Source organism: Saimiri boliviensis, chromosome 4 (assembly GCF_048565385.1).
Source record: "Saimiri boliviensis isolate mSaiBol1 chromosome 4, mSaiBol1.pri, whole genome shotgun sequence".
In the NCBI taxonomy this organism is placed as follows: Eukaryota; Metazoa; Chordata; class Mammalia; order Primates; family Cebidae; genus Saimiri; species Saimiri boliviensis.
The window spans coordinates 11,400,815-11,421,221 of NC_133452.1; the positions used below are offsets into that span (position 1 = coordinate 11,400,815).

At 48.6% G+C, this 20,407-nt stretch overlaps 2 protein-coding genes across 6 annotated transcripts in view; one reads left to right on the forward strand and one right to left on the reverse strand.

Annotated features, from left to right (window-relative positions):
• EZR (ezrin) overlaps positions 1 to 16,959 on the forward strand; it is a 55,724-nt gene extending 38,765 nt beyond the window's left edge. The window contains exons 7-14 of the mRNA XM_003933769.4: positions 203 to 349; positions 7,319 to 7,415; positions 11,747 to 11,910; positions 12,197 to 12,327; positions 13,057 to 13,217; positions 13,542 to 13,634; positions 15,208 to 15,459; positions 15,643 to 16,959. Coding sequence (XP_003933818.1) covers positions 203 to 349; positions 7,319 to 7,415; positions 11,747 to 11,910; positions 12,197 to 12,327; positions 13,057 to 13,217; positions 13,542 to 13,634; positions 15,208 to 15,459; positions 15,643 to 15,807 — 1,210 coding nt within the window. The 3' untranslated portion in view covers positions 15,808 to 16,959. The remainder of the gene's footprint in view (positions 1 to 202; positions 350 to 7,318; positions 7,416 to 11,746; positions 11,911 to 12,196; positions 12,328 to 13,056; positions 13,218 to 13,541; positions 13,635 to 15,207; positions 15,460 to 15,642) is intronic.
• Position 16,960: 1 nt separating this feature from the next.
• SYTL3 (synaptotagmin like 3) overlaps positions 16,961 to 20,407 on the reverse strand; it is a 119,034-nt gene continuing 115,587 nt past the window's right edge. For 4 of the 5 annotated variants that reach the window (XM_074397186.1, XM_074397189.1, XM_074397187.1 and 1 more), the window contains 2 exons: positions 18,824 to 19,029; positions 16,961 to 17,894 (listed from right to left, as the gene is read on the reverse strand). In XM_074397186.1, coding sequence (XP_074253287.1) covers positions 17,785 to 17,894; positions 18,824 to 19,029 — 316 coding nt within the window. In that variant the 3' untranslated portion in view covers positions 16,961 to 17,784. Of the gene's footprint in view, positions 19,030 to 20,407 lie in introns of all 5 variants that reach the window. The other variant, XM_074397188.1, reaches the window with a different exon arrangement.

Sequence of the window (20,407 nt, forward strand, 5' to 3'; positions counted from 1 at the left end):
TCCACCCCAGGCAGAGCTTCCGGGTCTCAGGGGTTCCCCCCTCACTGCTCTGCTGCCCGGGCCCCTGCCTGTCTGCACGCAGCGCACAGCTTTGAGCCCATTCTACACAAGGCGCCTTAATTTAAAAATACTGGAAAGGTTTTATGGTTGTGGATCTTGAGGGCTACTAATGGACTCTGCCTGTTTCACCCTCCCCAATCAGAGATAACGCTATGTTGGAATACCTGAAGATTGCTCAGGACCTGGAAATGTATGGAATCAACTATTTTGAGATAAAAAACAAGAAAGGAACAGACCTTTGGCTTGGAGTTGATGCCCTTGGACTGAATATTTATGAAAAAGATGATAAGTGAGTTAACGTTTTATCTTCAGTAGGTGGGTTGGTGGGCCTGGGAACAATGGCAAAATGGCAATTTTGTGGGTTATTTTGAAGTATTTAGCAACTTACTGTTCCAAAGTAGGAATCTTTAATAAGGGCTTTTGGACTGCTATGGCCCTCTCAGAGGGTGGTCCAGAGGCATGAGTTATCCTGTCTTATGGTGGGTGGGGCTAATAGTGGGCTCAGGCCTGAGAGAGGAAGGCAGCATAGAACAGAGGCTGCCTCTCCTCCTCCTGCCTCTGAGGTTCCCCCCACCCCGCCCCACACCTACATGCAGGTACCAGCACATCCATCCGTAACTACTTTCCAGGTGCTGGACTCCTGGCTAGAGGTTTATGCTAATCCAACCAGGTATATTTATGGTGTGATGAGAGACTTGAAGTGTTGTCTACACATACAGGCTATTGTTTACACTTGAGCTAAATGCTGGGAGTCTGCAGCAGATACCTGAATTGCCTTGCATTAGTTACATTTGTTGAGAGATCTGTGAGCAAGCTGGGTAGAGCAGCAGAGCCCGGCCTCTCCACAGGGGACAGACAGTCCTCTTTCAGATACAGTGCATTTGCCGCCTTTCTGCTGAGGATAAACGGGGAAATCATCCTACTTCATGAGGGCAAGTTTCCCGTAGTGAGTCCCTGACATCAGCGCCTTTCTCCTGAGGATAAATGGGGAAATCATCTTAGTTCATGAGGGCAAGTTTCCCGTAGTGAGTCCCTGACATCAGCGTAAGCCTAACTTCCAGACTGATCTGATCAGAAGCTACCTGAATTTAAGAGGCAGAAGGAAACTACCTCTGGAAAGAGAAGGGAGAAGTTCCTGACTGCCGCCTGACGCCTGTCTCTGCCCTGATCGTCCAGTCAGCCTGATTGCTCTGCTGACTATGGACAATCCTAAACAAACCCTCTGATGGCCGCCAGGTTCAGGGACCTGGCGGAGAAGGACAAGAAAGCTCCTACAATCTTTTTGCCAAGCGCCGCCTTTTGACCTGGGTTCCTGCTTTCTACTTGAGAAGCATAGTGGCCCAGGATTCCCGGATGTACGTGGTTTCCTTCCCAGCATCATGCTGTTTCCTTAAATAATGGCTGTCCCCATATCCCACTTGAGATTCACCCATTTCGCCTGTTGTCAGGTATTTCTGTTCTTGGCTTTCCCGTACCTCAGGTTCCCCAAAAATCCTCTCTGGGGTTCACAAAGGGAGTGGTGCTGCCTTCCACAAATGATGTGCACATGAGTCCATCTCTCCATTTGCAACCATGTGGATTCCTGCCAGAACCCGGAGCACAGATCTGTTTCACTTGGACAGGTCAGAGATCCATGCCAGCTGTGCCCAGCCTCCTCTCACCTCCAAGGCCCACATGGTGAGACTGCAAGGAGGGAGGCAGTTGCTGTCTGCTGGAAGGAAGGTGCCCATCAGGGATGGAGTTAGTTACACAAACCAATGCGATTCACCTGTCAGAATCACAGGAGCTCCTCAGAGAACCTGGAAATGAGTTATTGAGGACTCTTGTTCGTTCCTACCCCGAGTGTGCTGGCTACAGTATTAGTAAAGAAGTGGGGAAAAGCCAGGCACAGTGGCTCACTCCTGGAATCCCAGCACTCTGGGAGGCTGAGACAGGTGGATCACTTGAGCTCAGGAGTTTGAGACCAGCCTAGGGAACATGGTAACACCCCATCTCTACCAAAAATTTTAAAAATTAGCCAGCTGTGGTGGTGCATACCTGTGATCCCAGTCACTCAGGAGGCCGAGGTGGGAGGATCACTTGAGCCTGGGAGACAGAGTTGTTGTAAGCTGAGATTGCACCACTGCACTCTATCTAGCCTGGGTGACAGAGTGAGACCATGTCTCAAAAAAAATTTTTTTTAAGAAGTGGAGAAAGTGGGTAGATACAGGAACTTGCAACTAGGACACGATCTTTCCGGGAGGCCCCAGGGCCGAAGCCCGTGGCTCTCAGACAGCCATGCCAAGGAGAGCGGTGCACAAAGTCCTAGTGGGAGCACATGTGGGGAACTGCCTCTGCCTTTGAAATCTCTTGAATGACCAGATTTTGTAACACGGCCAGGCCAGGGCAGTCCAAACAGGTTTTTCAACCTGCAGGAAAACAGCCATGAGTAGGAACTTGCTGATGTTAGCTTGTAACTGCCCCAGCCCATGTAAATGTCCATTTCTTCCAAGTAAAAAAATGTGAGCCGTGTGCCCTATTCAGTACTGTTCTGGCTCTCTGCTCCCCCTCCCCCACCATTGAGCGGTGAACCTGGCAACTCTCAGATGGTTCTTTCCCTGCAGAACGCTGGGGTGTTGGACAGGCTCACTTACTGCCTCTCTCCTCTCTGTTCCTGAAGGCACACCCCTTTCTTCACAAAAAAGCATTTATGAAGATAGTCAATTAATAGGCCCAAATTCTTTTCCCTTGAACAAATATTTACAGCGTGGTAGCAGCATAAGCAGGAGACTGTCCTGAAGTCTGAGGAGTGCTGAGAACTTGCCAGCTGTGCCAGGTATCGTGCTGTACCCGTCTCGGTAGAACTAGGAGAATTAGATATACCCGAAACGTCATTCAGGTGAGAAAGGAGATCTATTGAGTATGAAAATTGAGCTCTAAGAGATTTATACTCTGCAAGAAAACATCTCTATTTAAAAACCCGTTTTAGTATTAAATAGGATCTGACTGGGAAATCTGTCTCTTGGGGGTCCCCGTTTCATTGTGCCCATACCATTAAGTGGGAGCCTGTAGGACTGAAAGTGTTTGTCGTCTTTTTTTAAACCCTTAGCTTGGAATAGCTTGGAATGTAAAGAGGGCAAAAATAGGTAAGCGTCCTTCCTGATGGCAATATAAGCTTCTGAACAGAGAAGGTTCAGTTTAGCTGGGTTAGAATTCTACCCGGCACTCTCAGACCAAAAACAAAAACTAAAGGAACCTGATCTTTAGTCCTGTAAAAGCACTTTTTCCCTTAGCTTCATTCCTCTTTGGGCAGGCTTCATCATAGAAGTACTTCTGTAGGTAGGAGTTTCTGGAGGTGCACCAGCTCCAGGGCTCCCACCTTAAAGGGAGAAAGTGCACAGAGAGCTTGGGAACTGAAACAGGAGCCACAGAAAGGGTCTTTTTCCCTTTAGATCCCTTGTGGAGGTACTCAGGGCTGCGCTTGCTTTATGACTTCTCTTTCCATCTACACATCGCTGTCACCCTCTGGCCCTCTTTGACACATTTCCAAGAAAATCGCAGGCATCCATCTCCTTCCTCAAAATGAAAGTGTATATGATATGCCACAAGTCAATTATATTTTGTTCTTTTGATGTAAAATTTAAATAAATGAAATGTAATCTTAAGTGTTCATTTGCTGAGTTTTCACAAATATGCCTGGAAAATGCCAAATCTTAAGATATATAGAACATTATCATCACCCTCAGCTACATATTTTGGATTTAAATTTTTAAACCATTTGTTCTTGCATTTTATTTTTATTTTTTGAGATGGAGTCTTGCTATGTTACCCAGGGTGAAATGCAATGGCATGATCTCGGCTCACTGTAACTTCTGCCTCCTGGGTTCAAGCGATTCTCCTTCCTCAGCCTCCTCTGCACCTGGCCTATTGTTACATTTTAAAATCATTTCAGGCTGGGCATAGTGGCTCATACCTGTAATCCCAGGTATGAGCTAAGGGATTACAGGAGGATAAGGCAGGCAGATCCCTTGAGCTCAGGAGTTTGAGACCAGCCTGGGCAACATGGCAAAACCCCATCTCCACCAAAAATACAAAACCTTAGGTGTGGTGGCACATGCCTGTGGTCCTAGCTACTTGGGAGGCTGAGGTAGAAGGATCACTTGAACCCAGGAGGCAGAGGCTGCAGTGAGCCAAGATTGTACCACTGTACTTCAGCCTGGTTACTTTTTCTCATTATTAAGCCAGACCCTATCTCAATTAAAAAAAAAAAATTATTTCAAACTTTAAAAAGATTCTAAAAATAGTACAAATAATTTCCATATACACTTCACTTAGCTTCCTCAAGCATTAACACCTTACATCCAAATATCAAGATCAGAAAATTAACATTAATAATCTATAAACCTTATTCCCATTTTAATCAGTTGTCTCACCGATGTCCTATTTCTGCCCCAGGACCCTGTCTGGAGCCACACCTACAGTTTTTAGACCTTCCCATCTCCTTTGATGTGGGATGGTTCCAGTCTTTGTCATGAACTTAATATTTTCGAAGAATACTGGCCATTGACTTTTTGGAAAGCCCCTCAACTTGGATTGTCTGGTGTTTTCTCATTATTAAATAGGAGTTTTGCATTTTTGGTGAGAACCCCACAAAAGTGCTGCTGCTGTAAGAGGCCCTTCTAGGGCCTCTTTCAAGGTGGCACATGTGGTCGGTATAGCTTATTGTAGGTGGTGCTAATTTTGATTATTAAGGTGGTGTCTGCTGGGTTTCTTCACTGTAAAATTGCTATCCTTCGGTTTACATTTGGTCAGTAAATTTGGAGGAGATAATTTTAAACTATGTAAATATCCTAGTTCTAGCTTCCATTGATGAGATTACTTTGGTATTTGAGAAATGGTGGCTTTTAAAAACTTCTTTTTACATGCATTAATTGGAATTCTGTAAGGAGTTGATTTCTGTTTTCCATGTATTTAGTTATGTTAGTATGGACTCATGGATATGTGTTTCAGTCTTTGGGTTATGATCTATTAGTATGTATCATCATGCTCAGGTTGTTCAAGATTCGGCCTTTAGGAGCATGTTGAAATGGGACCCCTCGCATTATTTGCAGGCTTCCTTACTCTCTGGCTTCTTGAGATGCACCAGGTTCATCCTTTACATTCTCTGTTCTAGCCCTAGAATCAGCCATTTCTCCAAAGACCTCTGTCTGGCCCCTGTTATTGGAGAATCACTTTTTTTTTTTTTTTTTTCCTAATGTGTGGCCTAAGCAAGGACTTAAAACATAAGCCCTGTGGCTATCTTCTCTGTGGACCCTATTAATGTCCTATACTGTATGTTATCTCTTTAAAAAAAAAAAATTCCTTGGTTTAATTCCAACTTTGGTCAAGAATTGAAGTTCTTTAACTCAGAAGTGAGTCATAATTTTCATGTTTAACTTTTTTGTTTTGATACTGCAATTATGCTTATGAGTCGCTATGAATTGTTATATGAGGTTTCAAAGTCCTAAGAGGACAAACTTTCTAGACACACCAGAGAGCTGGAGGCCTAAGTTTTCTAAGGTCAGAACCTGTTTTGAGAGCCCTGTATAGAGACAGGAGCTGAAGACTGGATCCCAGCCCCTGGAAGTTTCAGGAGGTGGCACTCCTCTGGAGCTTGGATCCTATAGCTCCCCTGTTGGTGCCAGCAGGCTGCTCTTGTGTTTTGGGTGAAAAGTGCCCCAAAGCAACACATGCCTGTCTGATGCCATTCTCATAGCCTTTCCATGTAAGGAGGACTTAAGCCGAAGTCAGTAGTAGGGCTAGGTGATATCTGGAGTTCCCCTTCAATGCTCTGAAACCTGTAAAGAAAATGACATCTCAAAGATAAACTCCTTGCATGTTTGTTTGAATACCAGGTGTTTTTTATGGATATTGGCGATTCCAGACCATAGCACTGTAAAAGAAAGGATGTATACAAAAAGCTTTGACATTTAGAACTGTGGTCTGGCCAGTATCCTGCCATCGTTCCTGCAGGCACACTGTGACCAACTATTCCCCAGAAGGGCCAGCTGTCGGGCTTACATGTTTGCCCTCAGCCTCCAGAGACCTAGTTTATGTTGTCATAACGAAACCTGTGTTGCTCGTCAGTATGAACCTGTTGGTACACCACAGATTGCTTGACCTTCCTGCTGCTTCTAAAATGAAGGTTTTTGTGGGATGTTGGAAGGGACTGTTTTAGATGGCAGCATTGTTGAATGGTGATTTTGAGGATCTGTTGTCACTTCCAGAATGGCATTATCCCTGGTAAAATGCATGGGAAGAACAGGGTGGGAAGCATGCAGTGAGCAGAGCAATATGGTCTTGAAGTCACCTGATGAACTTGGGAATGCTAGTAAAAGCCTGAGTCTGGGCTAGTCATGGCATAGCATTGGTTAAGTAGGGTTAGCCCTGTGGGGCTTTCATTAGGGCAGTTAGTCTGAGGACTGTCCTGGAAGTGGGAGAGTGCCATGGGAAAATGTCTGTCCAGCTGGGAGAACATGCACTAGCAGTAGCAGAGTGTGTAGCAAGGCCTTGTCCATTTCTCTTGGCAAGCTCTGTTGAGTACGGCATGTCTGGGAAACATGGTGGGATCTTGGCCCTGTTGGTTTCATAAAACTAAATGATCAGTAAGTTAAATAACATTCAGTGAACAGTCTGTAGCAGAAGAGCCTGCATGTTAAGAGAGGCCTCAAGGCAAAGGGAGGCGACCCCAGGGAACCCATGTGTTGAAAGGTGGGTCTGAACCGTGGAGTTTAAGGCTGGATTTGACAGCTCCTTAGATGCTGAGTTAAGGACTGTGTTAACATTTGAAGATAGGAAATGAATCAGATCAGCAGACTGAAAGTAGGGGTTCTCCAGCACAGAGCTTGAGAGGGCTCTGGCAGGATGAGAGGTGGGTGAGTGTGGTGATGTGATACGGGAATGAACAGTGGAAGATTCCTAAGGGAGGGTCAAGGTGCCTGCGTAGGAATTTTAGGTGACCTTGAGATCACCATCCTGGGTAATGGTAGGTGCCCCAAACTGAGGAAAAGCCAAAGGAAATGGGAACAGATTAAGGTTGCAGAAGCCTTGCAGCCAGCCACTTGGCTTGACCTAAGTCAGGTGGTAACTGTTTGATAATAGCATATAACACACATTATGTCTCCTGGGTTAGCTTCATATTATTTTAATTGAACTAATAATAGATTTGCAAATCTCTCTTACCCAATCCAACAACACAAACGCATACATCTAACCATCCACCTTTTCTTTTTAACCTCAGGTTAACTCCAAAGATTGGCTTCCCTTGGAGTGAAATCAGGAACATCTCTTTCAATGACAAAAAGTTTGTCATTAAACCCATCGACAAGAAGGCACCTGTAAGTTCCACAACATTTTATTCAGGGGCTACTGTTTTTCATTCCTAGACTTCATGAGTTGTCAGGGTAACAGAGAGATCCTGTGGGCCAGGCAGTCATTGCAGGGGAGACCACTTAACTTTTGAAATGATCCTCATTCCTTAAGAAGAAAAAGGCAGTTCTGAGTCAATTAGCCAAATGATAAGTATTTCCCTAAATGCTGTGTTTTTGGTGTGGAGAGCCAGCCTACCTCCTGGACCACCTGGGTATGGGAACTCTCCTGGCACCTGGCTGGAGGCCCGACAGTGGGACCTGCGAGTCTCAAGGGCCAGATTTGGGTTTCAGAGCTGCCTTGAAACTTAACCAAGTTAGGGACGTCACACTTGCACCCAAACCCCAGGGTTTCATCTGGGCTTTGCCTCGTCCGCTTCTGTTGTCAGAGGTGTCCATCCTCACACAGGTGAGACTGGCAGGCAGTCATTTTGGGAGGGACATGGTAAGAAAAAGGCTACACTTGATGTTCTGAAATCTGAGAGTACTGATTGTAATAGCTGCATTATGGAAAGTTGTATTATGTGCATTACCTTTATGTGCATTACCATTCTGACCTTTAAACTTTTGTTAGCTCAGAACATTTAAGACATGTAGCATTGTAGAATGGGTAAGGATTTTATTACCAGAAATCTGGTTCTCTAAAAAAATTGCCACTTGAAGAAATTCTGTTGTCCACCTTAGAGCCTGTTCTGGATTTTACCAAAATTACAGATTAGAAGGACTTTGTGTTGTCATGTAATTTTTGTTCCTTAGTTACAGTGTTAAGCTTGGAGAGGCAAACATGGGCTGTGGTCCATAGCTTGGTTGTCTGTTAACCTTTTTGGGACTGGGTACTGCTTAGCAATGGCAAATCCACTTAGTATGTGGTGTTACTGTCTAATTACTTCTCCCCACATGCAGGTTTGTCTAGCATAATTTAAAATCAGCAGGTCTTGACAGTTTTTGAGAAAGTATTTTCTTTGTTAAAAACGTCTCCTGCCGTTCGCAAACTCTTGGCTGCTACTCCGTGGGTAGTTGTACAGTTATTTAAAATTAAACTAGTGTTTAATGCAGACTCTGAGGCTCCATGGTAGCTGTTCATATTATTAATATGCAGCACCATGAAGGGAGGGTCATAATGTCTTTATGTCACTTGGGTAGTGAGATTGGCACAATTTAGAAGAGCAAGAAAATTCTGAAATCCCTCATCAGTAGCCTGCTATGTACTCTGTGATGCTGTTGCCTTTTCGGAATACTTCTATTAGAAATTTGACTAGAGCAGAAATTCTGGACTAGACTGAGAATTTGTGTGTGTTTGATAAAAATTTCTCTCTTGAAAAGCTGAAGAATATTTCCTAAGTCCTAGGCAGAAGCCATTGTAATGAATCTTGGGCATATGCCTTTATTATAGAGGAGCCTCACGTGGAGCATCTCTTAAAAGAGAAACATTGGCTGATTGCACACTATTCCAGGCACTCTTCCAGGCTGTGTGCGTGCCACGAACAAGGCAAAGCTCCTGCCTTGGTGAAGCTTACCTTCAAGTGGAGGAAAGGGTTAGAAACAAGCCAAATGAGATGCTTTCTGGTAGTAAATTTAACAGTATGGCTGTGCTTAAAAACAAAGCAGGATCAGAAGATTGTGTGATCTTCAGACAGGTTGGGCAGCAGCCACACTGAGAAGGCAGCATCTTTGAGTGGGCAGTACTGAGTCCTGTCACCCCCACGCCACCCCAGGGCTGCTTGAGGCACTGCCCCCCCCTCAGTCTGTAAACTTTGGGCAGAAGAAATTCAAGTTTTCAACATTCAACTTTCATGTAAAAGAAGAGGAAGCCCCCATATTTAAGGCGTGAACTCACAAATGAGTCCTTGTCCAGTTCTGCCCCCAGCAGCTGCCATCTCCTTTTTAAAAGCCAACTTCTTTTCTCTGCCAAGGCGTGTACAGCAATTTGGGGCCATGCTTTGGCTCTTGAGGTGAGACCTTGTACACAGCTGACGTGGCCTGCCCAGGTAAGCCTATGAGGGCTGAGATGGCTGCCTTTTCCCTTTCAAAAGAGCGTTTTGTTTCTGTGGCCTCATGGAGAAGGCAGAAGGCTCTCAGCCATCTGTTATTTGGAGAAAGCAAACAGCATTTCTGCACTGACTCCTCGGCTGCTCCCTCCATGTGGCCTTTCCAAGAGCACCACTGCCTCCCATGGCTGCCTGCCGCCATCTTTGTGGCCAGATGAGCCTTGGGATTGGCCTCTTATGGGAGTTTCCTGGAAGTTCCTGTCACTGGCATCTCAGGGACTTGAAAAGGGACTCTTACCTTCTTTCCTTCTGTATTTGTAGGGTCTTGGGTTTATTTTTCTTGAACTTTCCTTGTGCCTAATTTGCATTTTTACCTTGCTTGTTCTCAGCCAGTTTAAAAACCCTGCTCCGGGTCTTGTCGTCTTATGGTTCTGTGTCAGGAGGCTGCATCCTGCAGCAGGTTAGGGACTTGGATTTAGAAACCTTTCACTATTAGTCTTTGTTTTAACTTGAAGCCAGAAACTGGCTTCCTTCAAAGACACTGGGAGAAATTTCCTGCCAGGCACCTTCTCCTCCCTTACCGGCTGGCAGCGGTGGACTCCCTGAATTCTGGTTCCTGTTGCTGGCAGGACCTGTCTTCTGGGGGCAAAGGGGAAGAGGGGGACATTGTTATGTTAACCTGAAGTTACCATTGAGATTTTTCATTGATTTCCCCTCACCCCTGTGCCCCCCAACCCCATAAAGGGGAGTTAGTGTTAATCAGCGTTTTCTGAGTCAGTCAGGGCCTATGTGGTAGAGTCCTCTGAAGCTGTAATGCAGGATTGTTTCCTCTTGTGTAATAAGGGGTGGGTAATAAAAATGCCTGTTGCTCCCAGCTCCACCAACTCCTCCCTGGGAAACCCAGTGACTTAACAACAAGGGTGTGAAACCCCAAAGACAGCCCCACCCAGGAAGTTCATGGGCTTTCAGGGCTTGGCATCACCTTTCACCCTAGGATTTCTGGAACAGATGAAAAGACGATGAAGCTAAATAGATTCTTCTTCGGTGTGTTGGTGAACCCGCTCCGCCAGTTCCTTGTTAGGTATCAGAAGTTGCTGTGGGATGTGTCGCGCTATTTCTTTGTTCCCTGTTCTTAATGGTCAGAAGCTGGACACCGGGGGCCCTGAGGTTAAGAGGAAACTGACAGAGGCACTGAAAAATAACTTTTCATGGGAGTTTCTAAACCATATTGTTTCTTCGGTCTTGTAAGTTAATCACAGCAGCAGGAAGCAGTTGGGACTGAGATTGTTAGCTGTGTCCCAAATGTTTCCAGTCATGGTTACCAGTTTCCTGAATGCTGTGATTCTGCCTCATTTTCAAGGAGGCGCCTCTGGTTGTGGTCTCGCAAGGCACTAGCAATGGGAGTGACTGCTGTGTGTGTCAGCCAGCTCTTGCTGCGCCAGGTGCTGTTCCAAGTACCTCCTGAGCATCATTATAAGGCAGAGACACTAGCATCTAACGAGACTGCTGGAGGGGTTGAGTCCCCTCTCTGAAGTCCCGGGAGATACGGGTGTCCCTGCCTTATGTCGAAGGCGCTGAGGCTGGTGAAGGGATGTGCTGAAGGCCGTGGAGCTCGCATATGGCTGTGCTGCACAAGCTGGCAGTGCCTGGCAGATAGTGAGCAATTCAAATATTGACCATGGGAGGATAGAGATGAGTCCCTGATCTCAGGAGCCGATGGCCTCATAGGAGTGGGATGCTGAAAGGAGTCGCTGGAGTGAAATGACTGTGCCACTGCGGCAAGCACCTGTAGTGGGTACTGTGGGTACAGGAGCAGGGCTGGATAGCTCTGCTGAGAGAGAACCGACAATGACCTGGTCATTGTAGCAGTAACAGCGTGGGAGGGGAGTCTGTGGCAGAGGAGACCAGAAGTTCAAATAGAAGCAGAGGCTGTCCAGGCCAGCATCGGGGACAGGGGGCAATGAGGCTAGAGAGGACGTCATGAAAGGTGGTCTCATGGAAGAGCAAGGCAGCTCTAAGACTTGAAGGGTTTCCCAAGGCTGAGAATTCTTGCCTTGGAAAAGCTTTGCAGTTAACTTGCAGCGAGATTGCAATGTGCATGCAGCATGTACATACCCACACATAACCACACACACGCAGCACCTGCACGTCCTCCTCCGGTCCCAGAGAATGCACATTCTGAATGCCAAGACTCTGCCATCCCTGTTCTACTACAATGGTTCTTTTAGAAAATGGACCTTTGTGAAGTATGGTTTGGGAGAAGAAAACCAAACGAAGGAGCTTGAGTCCAGGTCGCCCTGTTCTGTTTTGTAGGACTTTGTGTTTTATGCCCCCCGGCTGAGAATTAACAAGCGGATCCTGCAGCTCTGCATGGGCAACCACGAGCTGTACATGCGCCGCAGGAAGCCTGACACCATCGAGGTGCAGCAGATGAAGGCCCAGGCCCGGGAGGAGAAGCATCAGAAGCAGCTGGAACGGTGAGCACAGGAGGCCAGAGCAGGGGCCTGTGTTCTCCCTGCTCAGCCTCCGCCAGCCCGCCTGCCGGGGTAACCGGTACCTGTCAGGTGACCGGGGAGCTGATCAGGAGAGCCTGGTGTCAGCCCTGGAGTGGCTGATCTGTCAGGTGGCTCAGGCTGGCAGCAGGCCAGGGCGGCCCTGAGGATGCCAAGTCCATCCTGGAACTGCACACACCTGTGAAGCGTGTTGACCCCTTACTTCCTGCCAGAGTCTAAATCTCCCTGTGCCTCTTTCTCCCTGCACTAGGCAACAGCTGGAAACGGAGAAGAAAAGGAGAGAAACTGTGGAGAGAGAGAAAGAGCAGATGATGCGTGAGAAGGAGGAGCTGATGCTGCGGCTGCAGGACTATGAGGAGAAGACCAAGAAGGCAGAGAGAGGTCAGGAGCCCTGGGGCCGGTGCGCCACACCGGGGCATGCATTTCCACAGAGAGGCAGGGCCCACACCCACCACCCACCCACCCACCGGGAAGGAACCTCTTCCCGAGAATGAGTCCCACAGTGCAGACTCAGCAGAATTGACAACACGGTTATTTGGTTTGGAAAATGATGCTGTACTTCCTTAACTTCGGTGCTAATTGAAGAGCTAAATCACCCAGTTTCCCCGATAACGACATTAAGGTTTGGTGTGGTACAGTGACTTGCCCACAGTCCCACAGACCATGAGTGACAGGGCCAAGCCAGTCTTCCATGCACAGCTCCAGTCGACAACCCCAGCAGCTGGGCTGTTACACGAGGTGTCACAGATGCTGTGTTCATTGGCAGCCCTTAGCACACACGGGGAGGGCATTTCTATGTTCTGAGTGTGGGGCACCTGCACATCGGGCAGCTGGCCTGGGGAGAGGAGCACCAAGAGTGGCGAGTCAGGCATGCCAGGGAGAGGGCGCCTGGCGGGACTTGGACAGGGGTTTCTAGCCATTACTGAGGAAGTTGTCACGGAAACGACAGGAATGAGCTGTCAAGTGCATGCTTCCAGGGTCACTGGAAGACATCCCATCGACCTGTGACTTGTTCCAAGGCTCTCTGGCATTTTGGGTGGGAATAGAAGGTGGGGGCTCCGAGGTCCCTGGGCTGAGGGCTTGAGTGGCTCTGGCTTTGTGTCTTCTCAGAGCTCTCGGAGCAGATTCAGAGGGCCCTGCAGCTGGAGGAGGAGAGGAGACGGGCACAGGAGGAGGCCGAGCGCCTAGAGGCTGACCGCATGGCTGCACTGCGGGCTAAGGAAGAGCTGGAGAGACAGGCGGTGGATCAGATAAAGAGCCAGGAGCAGCTGGTAGGAATCGCCTGAGTTTCAAGATGCTGAATTATAGAGAGGATGCTTCTGAGGATGGAAAATGTGACACCTGCCTTGTAATAATTGTCATGACTGGAAGCTGATCTGGGGGCTGAAGCAGCTGACGGGGAAGGGGCTGGGCTGTTGCCAGGGTCACCCATAGAAGGTGGGTGTGGGCATCCAGGAAGAGACTGCAGGGGTGCACGATGGACCCTGCTGGCCATGGGTAGAAGGGACTCAGGTGTCACAGTGGAGGCTGCTCATTCACAACCAGACTGTCAAAAGGGTTCCAGAACTCACTTGAGCTTGACGTTCCCTTCCCAGGCTGCGGAGCTTGCGGAGTACACTGCCAAGATCGCCCTCCTGGAAGAGGCACGGAGGCGCAAGGAGGATGAGGTTGAAGAGTGGCAGCACAGGGTGAGTCTGCAGGGGAACCGCCGCACGCCCACAGCATGTGTTGCCCACTGGCTGTGGTGGGGCCCTTCTGCAGGTGGGGTGGGGGGTGGTGGTTTGGCTCAGCAGCCAGGTCCCACTGGAAGCTTCTGGGATGTCTCAGGATCCTCTGCTGATAACAGCTGTACTGTTGAAGTAGAAATCCCCAAAGAGATGGGTCTGAGCTTATAACACAAGTCAGCGCAGCTGCTGGATTCGTGGAGGGAGGGAGGGAGGACTTCTTTCACCCACTTTGTTCCCCCGACCCTGACTGTTCAGTGCCGATCTGACAGCCTGGTCAGGAACTGGTTTTAAATCACGTTACATATGTGCCCCTTGCAATGGGGTTGCAGTGCCAGAAACATCTGCTGGTAGTGTATACAGTGGGCACCATGGGAAGATCCAGGTCCTTGGAAGTCTCCAGGCTGGAGCGAGAGCCAGGCTCTGCCACTCATCAGCTTGTGTGACTGGGGGCTAGCAGTGTCACCTCTCTGAGCCTCATTTTCCTCATTGTAGAATGGGAGCAGTAGCCAACTCATAAGGTTGCTCTGCAGATGCAAGGTCCCAGGACCTAGCACGGACACTCTGGCCCATCCTTCCCTCTCTGGTGCTGCCTTCTGAGGACTTGCCTCCCTGCCGTCCACGGCTGCTTCTCCCTAGCATCTCCTTGCCTCTGTTCAGCCTATTCCTGCTGCCAGTCTGTATTGTTCTGTTCTCACCTGGCTATAAAGAACTACCTGAGAGCCAGTAATTTATACAGTCTCTCATGGCTGGGGAGGCCTCAGGAAGTTTATAGTCATGGCAGAAGGGGAAGGGGAAGCAGGCATGTCTTACATGGGGGCAGGAAAGAGAAAAGCAAAGGGGGCGGGGCCAAACACTTTGAAACCATCGGCTCTCACCCAGAACCCACCCACTAGCATGAGAACAGCAGAGGGACAACCACCCCATGATCCAGTCACCTCCCACCAGGTTCCCGCTTCAAAATGTGCAGATTACAGTGGGAGATGAGATTTGGGTGGGTACACAGCCATATCACCATCCCAAGTAGGAAGCAGAAGACTTTGGCTTCTTAGGTTTTTGGAAAAAGTACCTGTTAAGTGAGGAGAGCTGGCTACAGAGCAGCTCCACACCAAGCTCGACTCCAGGGCTGGGATAGAGGTGGGACGGACTGGGCGTGTGTGCAGATGGTGAGCAGGAGAGCACTTGAAGACAAGTGTGGCACAAGGGGAGGCTAGGAACAGCCCGTTACTCATTCAGACTGCCAGAGGATTTTTTTTTTTTTTTAATTATATACTGTCTAGAGTTATAGACAGAAAAAAATGCTAGTTTGAAAACTGCCCAGGCTCTGGCATCGCAGTTCCCCTTCCTGTCTTGGACGCGACGCAGAGGGTTGTAAGCCCCACATGTACCCTGAGGGGGCTCCTCTGCAAAGCCCTGGCCCACCCCATTCAGTGCTGCCTTTGCCTGCCGGGACAGAGGGAGGCAACATTCTTTTCTCATAGCCAGGAGGATGGGACCTCTGAGTGGAAGTCCTCACCTATTTATTTGTTTTCCAAAGGCCAAAGAAGCCCAGGATGACCTGGTGAAGACCAAGGAGGAGCTGCACCTAGTGATGACGGCACCCCCGCCCCCACCACCCCCTGTGTACGAGCCAGTGAGCTACCATGTCCAGGAGAGTTTGCAGGATGAGGGCGCGGAGCCCACTGGCTACAGTGCGGAGCTGTCTAGTGAAGGCATCCGGGATGACCGCAACGAGGAGAAGCGTATCACCGAAGCGGAGAAGAATGAGCGCGTGCAGCGGCAGCTGCTGGTGAGGCCCAAGGGGCTCTGTGTCTCCAGGGGGCCTGCTTCCCTCTTGCAGCAGATAGGCTTGGGGAGAGCAGTGATGGGAGTCAGCCCCACCCAGCACCCCCCTTGCCCTTCCCACTTTCCTAAGGGAGGGGCCAGGCCAAATGGGGAGGAAGGGACCTAGCATTGCTTCTTAATGTTGCAGACGCTGAGCAGCGAGCTGTCCCAGGCCCGAGATGAGAATAAGAGGACCCACAATGACATCATCCACAATGAGAACATGAGGCAAGGCCGGGACAAGTACAAGACGCTGCGGCAGATCCGGCAGGGCAACACCAAGCAGCGCATTGACGAGTTCGAGGCCATGTAGTGGCCAGGCCAGGACGGAGGGCAGAGGGGCGCTGCTGTCAGCGCTGCCAGCCTCGTCACGCTTGTGTCTTTAGTGCTCCAAGTCTAGGAACTCCCTCATCAGATCTCAGTTCCTTTAAAAAGCGTTATCCAACAGAAACATTCTGGGCTGGGAACCAGGGAGGCGCCCTGGTTGGTTTTCCCCAGTTGTATCATAGTGCCAAGCAGGCCTGATTCTCGAGATTATTTTCAAATCACCTCCTGTGTTGTGCTGAGAGCAGGACTGATTGAATTACGGAAAATGCCTGTAAAGTCTGAGTAAGAAACTTCATGCTGGCCTGTGTGATACAAGATTCTGTATCACTAAAGGAAACCGCGGCATGGCTTCCATCTGTGCCATACTTCCTCTGCATTTGAAACGAGCTCAAATTGGGTTTTAATTTCTATGAAGGATCTATCTTTGTATATTTACGTGCTTTGAGGGGTGAAAATTATTTTGGAAATGAGACAAGCACTCGCACACACAATGATTCCCTCCTCCTGTCACTCCACAAGCTGGCAGAAATCACAGTGGTCACCAGCATGAGCGGTGGAGGAGGACACTTGGATAAATTTTTAGTTTTGTTGGTTTTTTGCTTAACAGTTAGAAAACTACATTGTTGTACTTATACACCTGACTGATCAGCTATATAGTATTTATATACAAGTGATAATACAGATTTGTAACATTAGTTTTAAAAAGGGAAAGTTTTGTTCTGTATATTTTGTTACCTTTTACAGAATAAGAATTACGTATGGAAAACCCTCTAACCATGGCACTTGGTGTGATGTGGCAGGGCAGTCCTAAGTCACCTGCCTGCTGCAGTCACTTGTAAACAGGATTTTTATTGTTAGTGTTTTATGCATGTAACGGACTATGCACACTTTTAATTTTGTCAAATACACACATGCCACTATGACCATTTAGACTCCAGCCATGAGACTGTTCGCTCACGTGTGTCTGTTTCCATCTCTGCCATGGCCTTGGCAGGCTGTGGGGAAGGCAGCTTTGGAAGGTCGTTGCTTCTGCCCACTCTTCATTCCTTCTTGTGTACTGCTTTCTCCTTTGCAGTTAAGACGCCATGAGCAGGTGGATTCCACGCTGCAGGCATGAAATAAAAGCTTTGCAAAGGCATGAAGCAGCATGGGTGTATGCTTGTGTGGGGTGGGAGGGCCACCGCCGACCCGCCTGGGCTGTATGCGCTGTTCACAGGCCAGGTTTTGCAAGGGACTTTGGTGTCCCTGGGGATACACTGGTCAGTTAGAGCTGACCAATACAAGGCCTGAATTCTTACCTGGTGCTCCCCGAGTCACCTAACCTCTGGAAATGTTTTCCGCAGGAGAGAAGAATGGCTCCAACACTCACCAGACTCCTCTGAAATGTTCCCCGTAGCAAAGCTGACTTTTCTTGGAGGCGGAGTCTCCCTCCAGCCCTGGCTGGATCGCAGTTGTGCAGTCACTCAGGGCTTACTGTAGCCTCCTACATCCTGGGCTCAAGCAGTCTTCCTGCCTCTGTCTCCTGAGTAACTGGGACTACAGGTGTGTACCACCACACCTGGCTAATTTTTTTTTTTAGGTGGAGGGGAGAGGGTATCTATGTCACCTGGGCTGATCTCACACTCGTGAGCTCAAGCCATCCACTGCAGCCCCTCAAAGTTGCTGGGGTTACGGGGGGGAGCCACCATGCCCGGCCTGACTTTGACCATTTAAGCACTGGAGGACACAGGTAACAACGTTGAAATCTGGCCATGTTCCACATCTCAAAGAGGAGATAACGCACCAGAGGCTTAGGTAACACAATTGCTGTATTTAAGTACCCGGAGATACCCATAGGCGTTGAAGCCACAGGCAGGACTGCAGATGGAGACTGCTCAAGGTTTAAAGAGTCTCCAGCTGGGGCCCCACTCTGGGGGCGCAGTGTTTCACACCTGCTGCAACCTGGAACCTTGTGGCTTTCGTGTCAGTGCAGGATGAGGGTCATGTCTGTCCACAGATTGGGGCTGGAAAGGACTTTCTGCCATTGGAGCTTCAATTGTGAGCACGCGTCCCCGCTACCAGCTGCGTCTCCCTCTGTAAGGAAGACAAGTTAGCTAAGGTCAGGAAGGACATCACTTCATCCCTTCTCAGCTCATTAAAAATGACCAGCCAGAAGTTTTTCACCTCAAGTCATTAAAAGTCCAACTACTGAGGACACAGACACCTCTACCAGGACCCACCCCCCAACAAAGCTGGTGTTGAGACGGATTTGCCCAGGCATCCCCTGCTCTGCGGTGCTCTAACAGCCTGGAGCTCTGGTTTGATGCGCTGGGTCTTCACCAAGGGAGTGAATAGTCGCACACCAGCATGGCTGGCTGGGTGGGGCTGTCTGAGATTCAGGGCCAGACTTGCCCATGGAGAGGGATTCTTAAAGGAAGACTATGCTTTGGACAAAATCTCTGAAAAGTAATTTAACAGTGAGGCATCTCTCCAGTCGCTGGCTCTCAGTTGGAGGTCCTTGGAGATGTGTGCAGGTGTTTTTGGTTGTCACCACGTCGGGGACATGGCTGGCAGCTAGAAGCAGATCCAAGCACAGAGCTTCACAGCAGAGGGCTGTCCAGCCTGCATGCCAGCGGCGCCCTGCTGAGGCGGCTCTGCACAGCATTGCTGTTTTGACCTCTTGATGAAGTACTTTCTGAATTGCCATTTGTTTGAGTTAAGAAGCTATTTTCCTTTAAGCAAATAATCCTTTTATGATTGACGCCAGAAACAAAAGCAAATACTGTACCTAGCCCATTTGGAGGCCTATATTTTTTGTTGCTTTAGCAGATCTAAATCTGATTTAAATTGTCAAAATACTTGGCTGCATTATGGCTCAGCTGTAGAGTAAAAACTAAGGAATTTCCATTTAAGGCAGGTTAGGCAATTTCAAAACCAGTTAAGTCACTACCCTGGTTTTCATGGTACCCATTAGGATAATCACAAAGGATAAACAATGTTTGGGCCCAATAGCTCAGACTTACTTGAACCAAGTCTGGCTCCCCCAAGCAAGCGGTCGTTCATTCCAAGGAGAGCCTGGTCCCAAACGGTTAACTCCAGGCTTGACTGCCTCAGCTGAGCTGGGGTTACGCCACTGAAGACAAAGGAGTGTTTCCACTGGGGGCAAGCCTGCTTCTTCAGGACTGGCGACCTCAGTCTCAGTTTTTGTTGGTCTGGCAGAGTGAGACATCTGAAGAAGGGATACAAACTGCAATCACTGCTGTGCGCGTGGCCACCTCTCCCAAGGCTGGAGCATCAGCGCAGACGAGAAGCGCTCAGGAGAGTGCCACGTCAGCCAGGCGCAGTGGCTCACGCCTGTAATCCCGGCACTTTGGGAGGCCGAGGTGGGTGGATCACACGGTTAGGAGTTGAAGACCAGCCTGTCCAACACAGTGAAACCCTGTCCCTACTAAAAATACAAAAATTAGCTGGGTGTGGTGACAGAAGCCTGTAATCCCAGCTACTCGGGAAGCTGAAGCAGGAGAATCACTTGAACATGAAAGGTGGAGGTTGCAGTGAGCCAAGATTGCACCATTACACTTCAGTCTAGGCTACAGAGCGAAACTGTCTCAAAAAAAAAAAAAAAAAAAAAAAAAAAATGCCAAGTCCACAACACCCACACCCTGCAGAGGCAGGATGGGAACTGCGGGTCTCGGCACATTTCCCTTAGAGCTGAATTCTGCATCAGGTATGAAGGGTGAGTTGTGTGCAGAGGCCTCGTGGCCCTCATCTTAATCTTTTCTCCTTGGGGTGCCTACCGCCATGACTCCAGATACACGTTACCTCCTTTTGACCCTGTTCTCAGGAAAATAAACTCAGAAAAGCTTGTCCAAGGCCATGCAGATAAGCAACAAGATTAGGACACAAACTCAGCTCTCTTTTGTCATAGGCTAGAATGCAGTGGTGCGATCTCGGCTCACTGCAACCTCCGCCCCCCCAGGTTCAAGGGAGTCTCCTGCCTCAGCTTCCTGAGCAGCTGGGATTATAGGTGCCCACTACTACACCTGGCTAATTTTTGTATTTTAAGTAGAGATGGGGTTTGGCCATGTTGGCCAGGCCAGTCTTGAACTCCTGACCTCAGGTGATCTGCCTGCCTTGGCCTCCCAAAGTGCTGGGATTACAGGTGTGAGTCACTGCGACCAGCCTCAGTTCTATCTTAACCATCATTTTTCCCTTATGTCACTGACAGGGAGTCTGCAATTCAATGTAATAATGAATGGTATTTGCCTTGCTTTTAGAGGGCCCAGTGCACCTACTGTGAATGAAAATGAAATGTGGAGGGTCATGCATTTTACTGTTGGTCCAAGAGGAAATGTTAAGCTAGGGAAATAGTTACTGAACACACTACTTTTTCATGCTTGATTTCCAAACTGGCTTGCCAGTATCACAAGAACTGATAAGATTAGGGTTTCAGGCACCCCAGCACATACACATCCCACGACTTTTCAGAAACCAGGGTCTTTAATACTATGTGTTACATTAGATTTTCATAGGAATGCTAAAATAAGCTGTTTTAAGTGGCTTACATTTTTTGGTGTTCCCTGCAGGTTCTGGGCCGTGTCCTTACG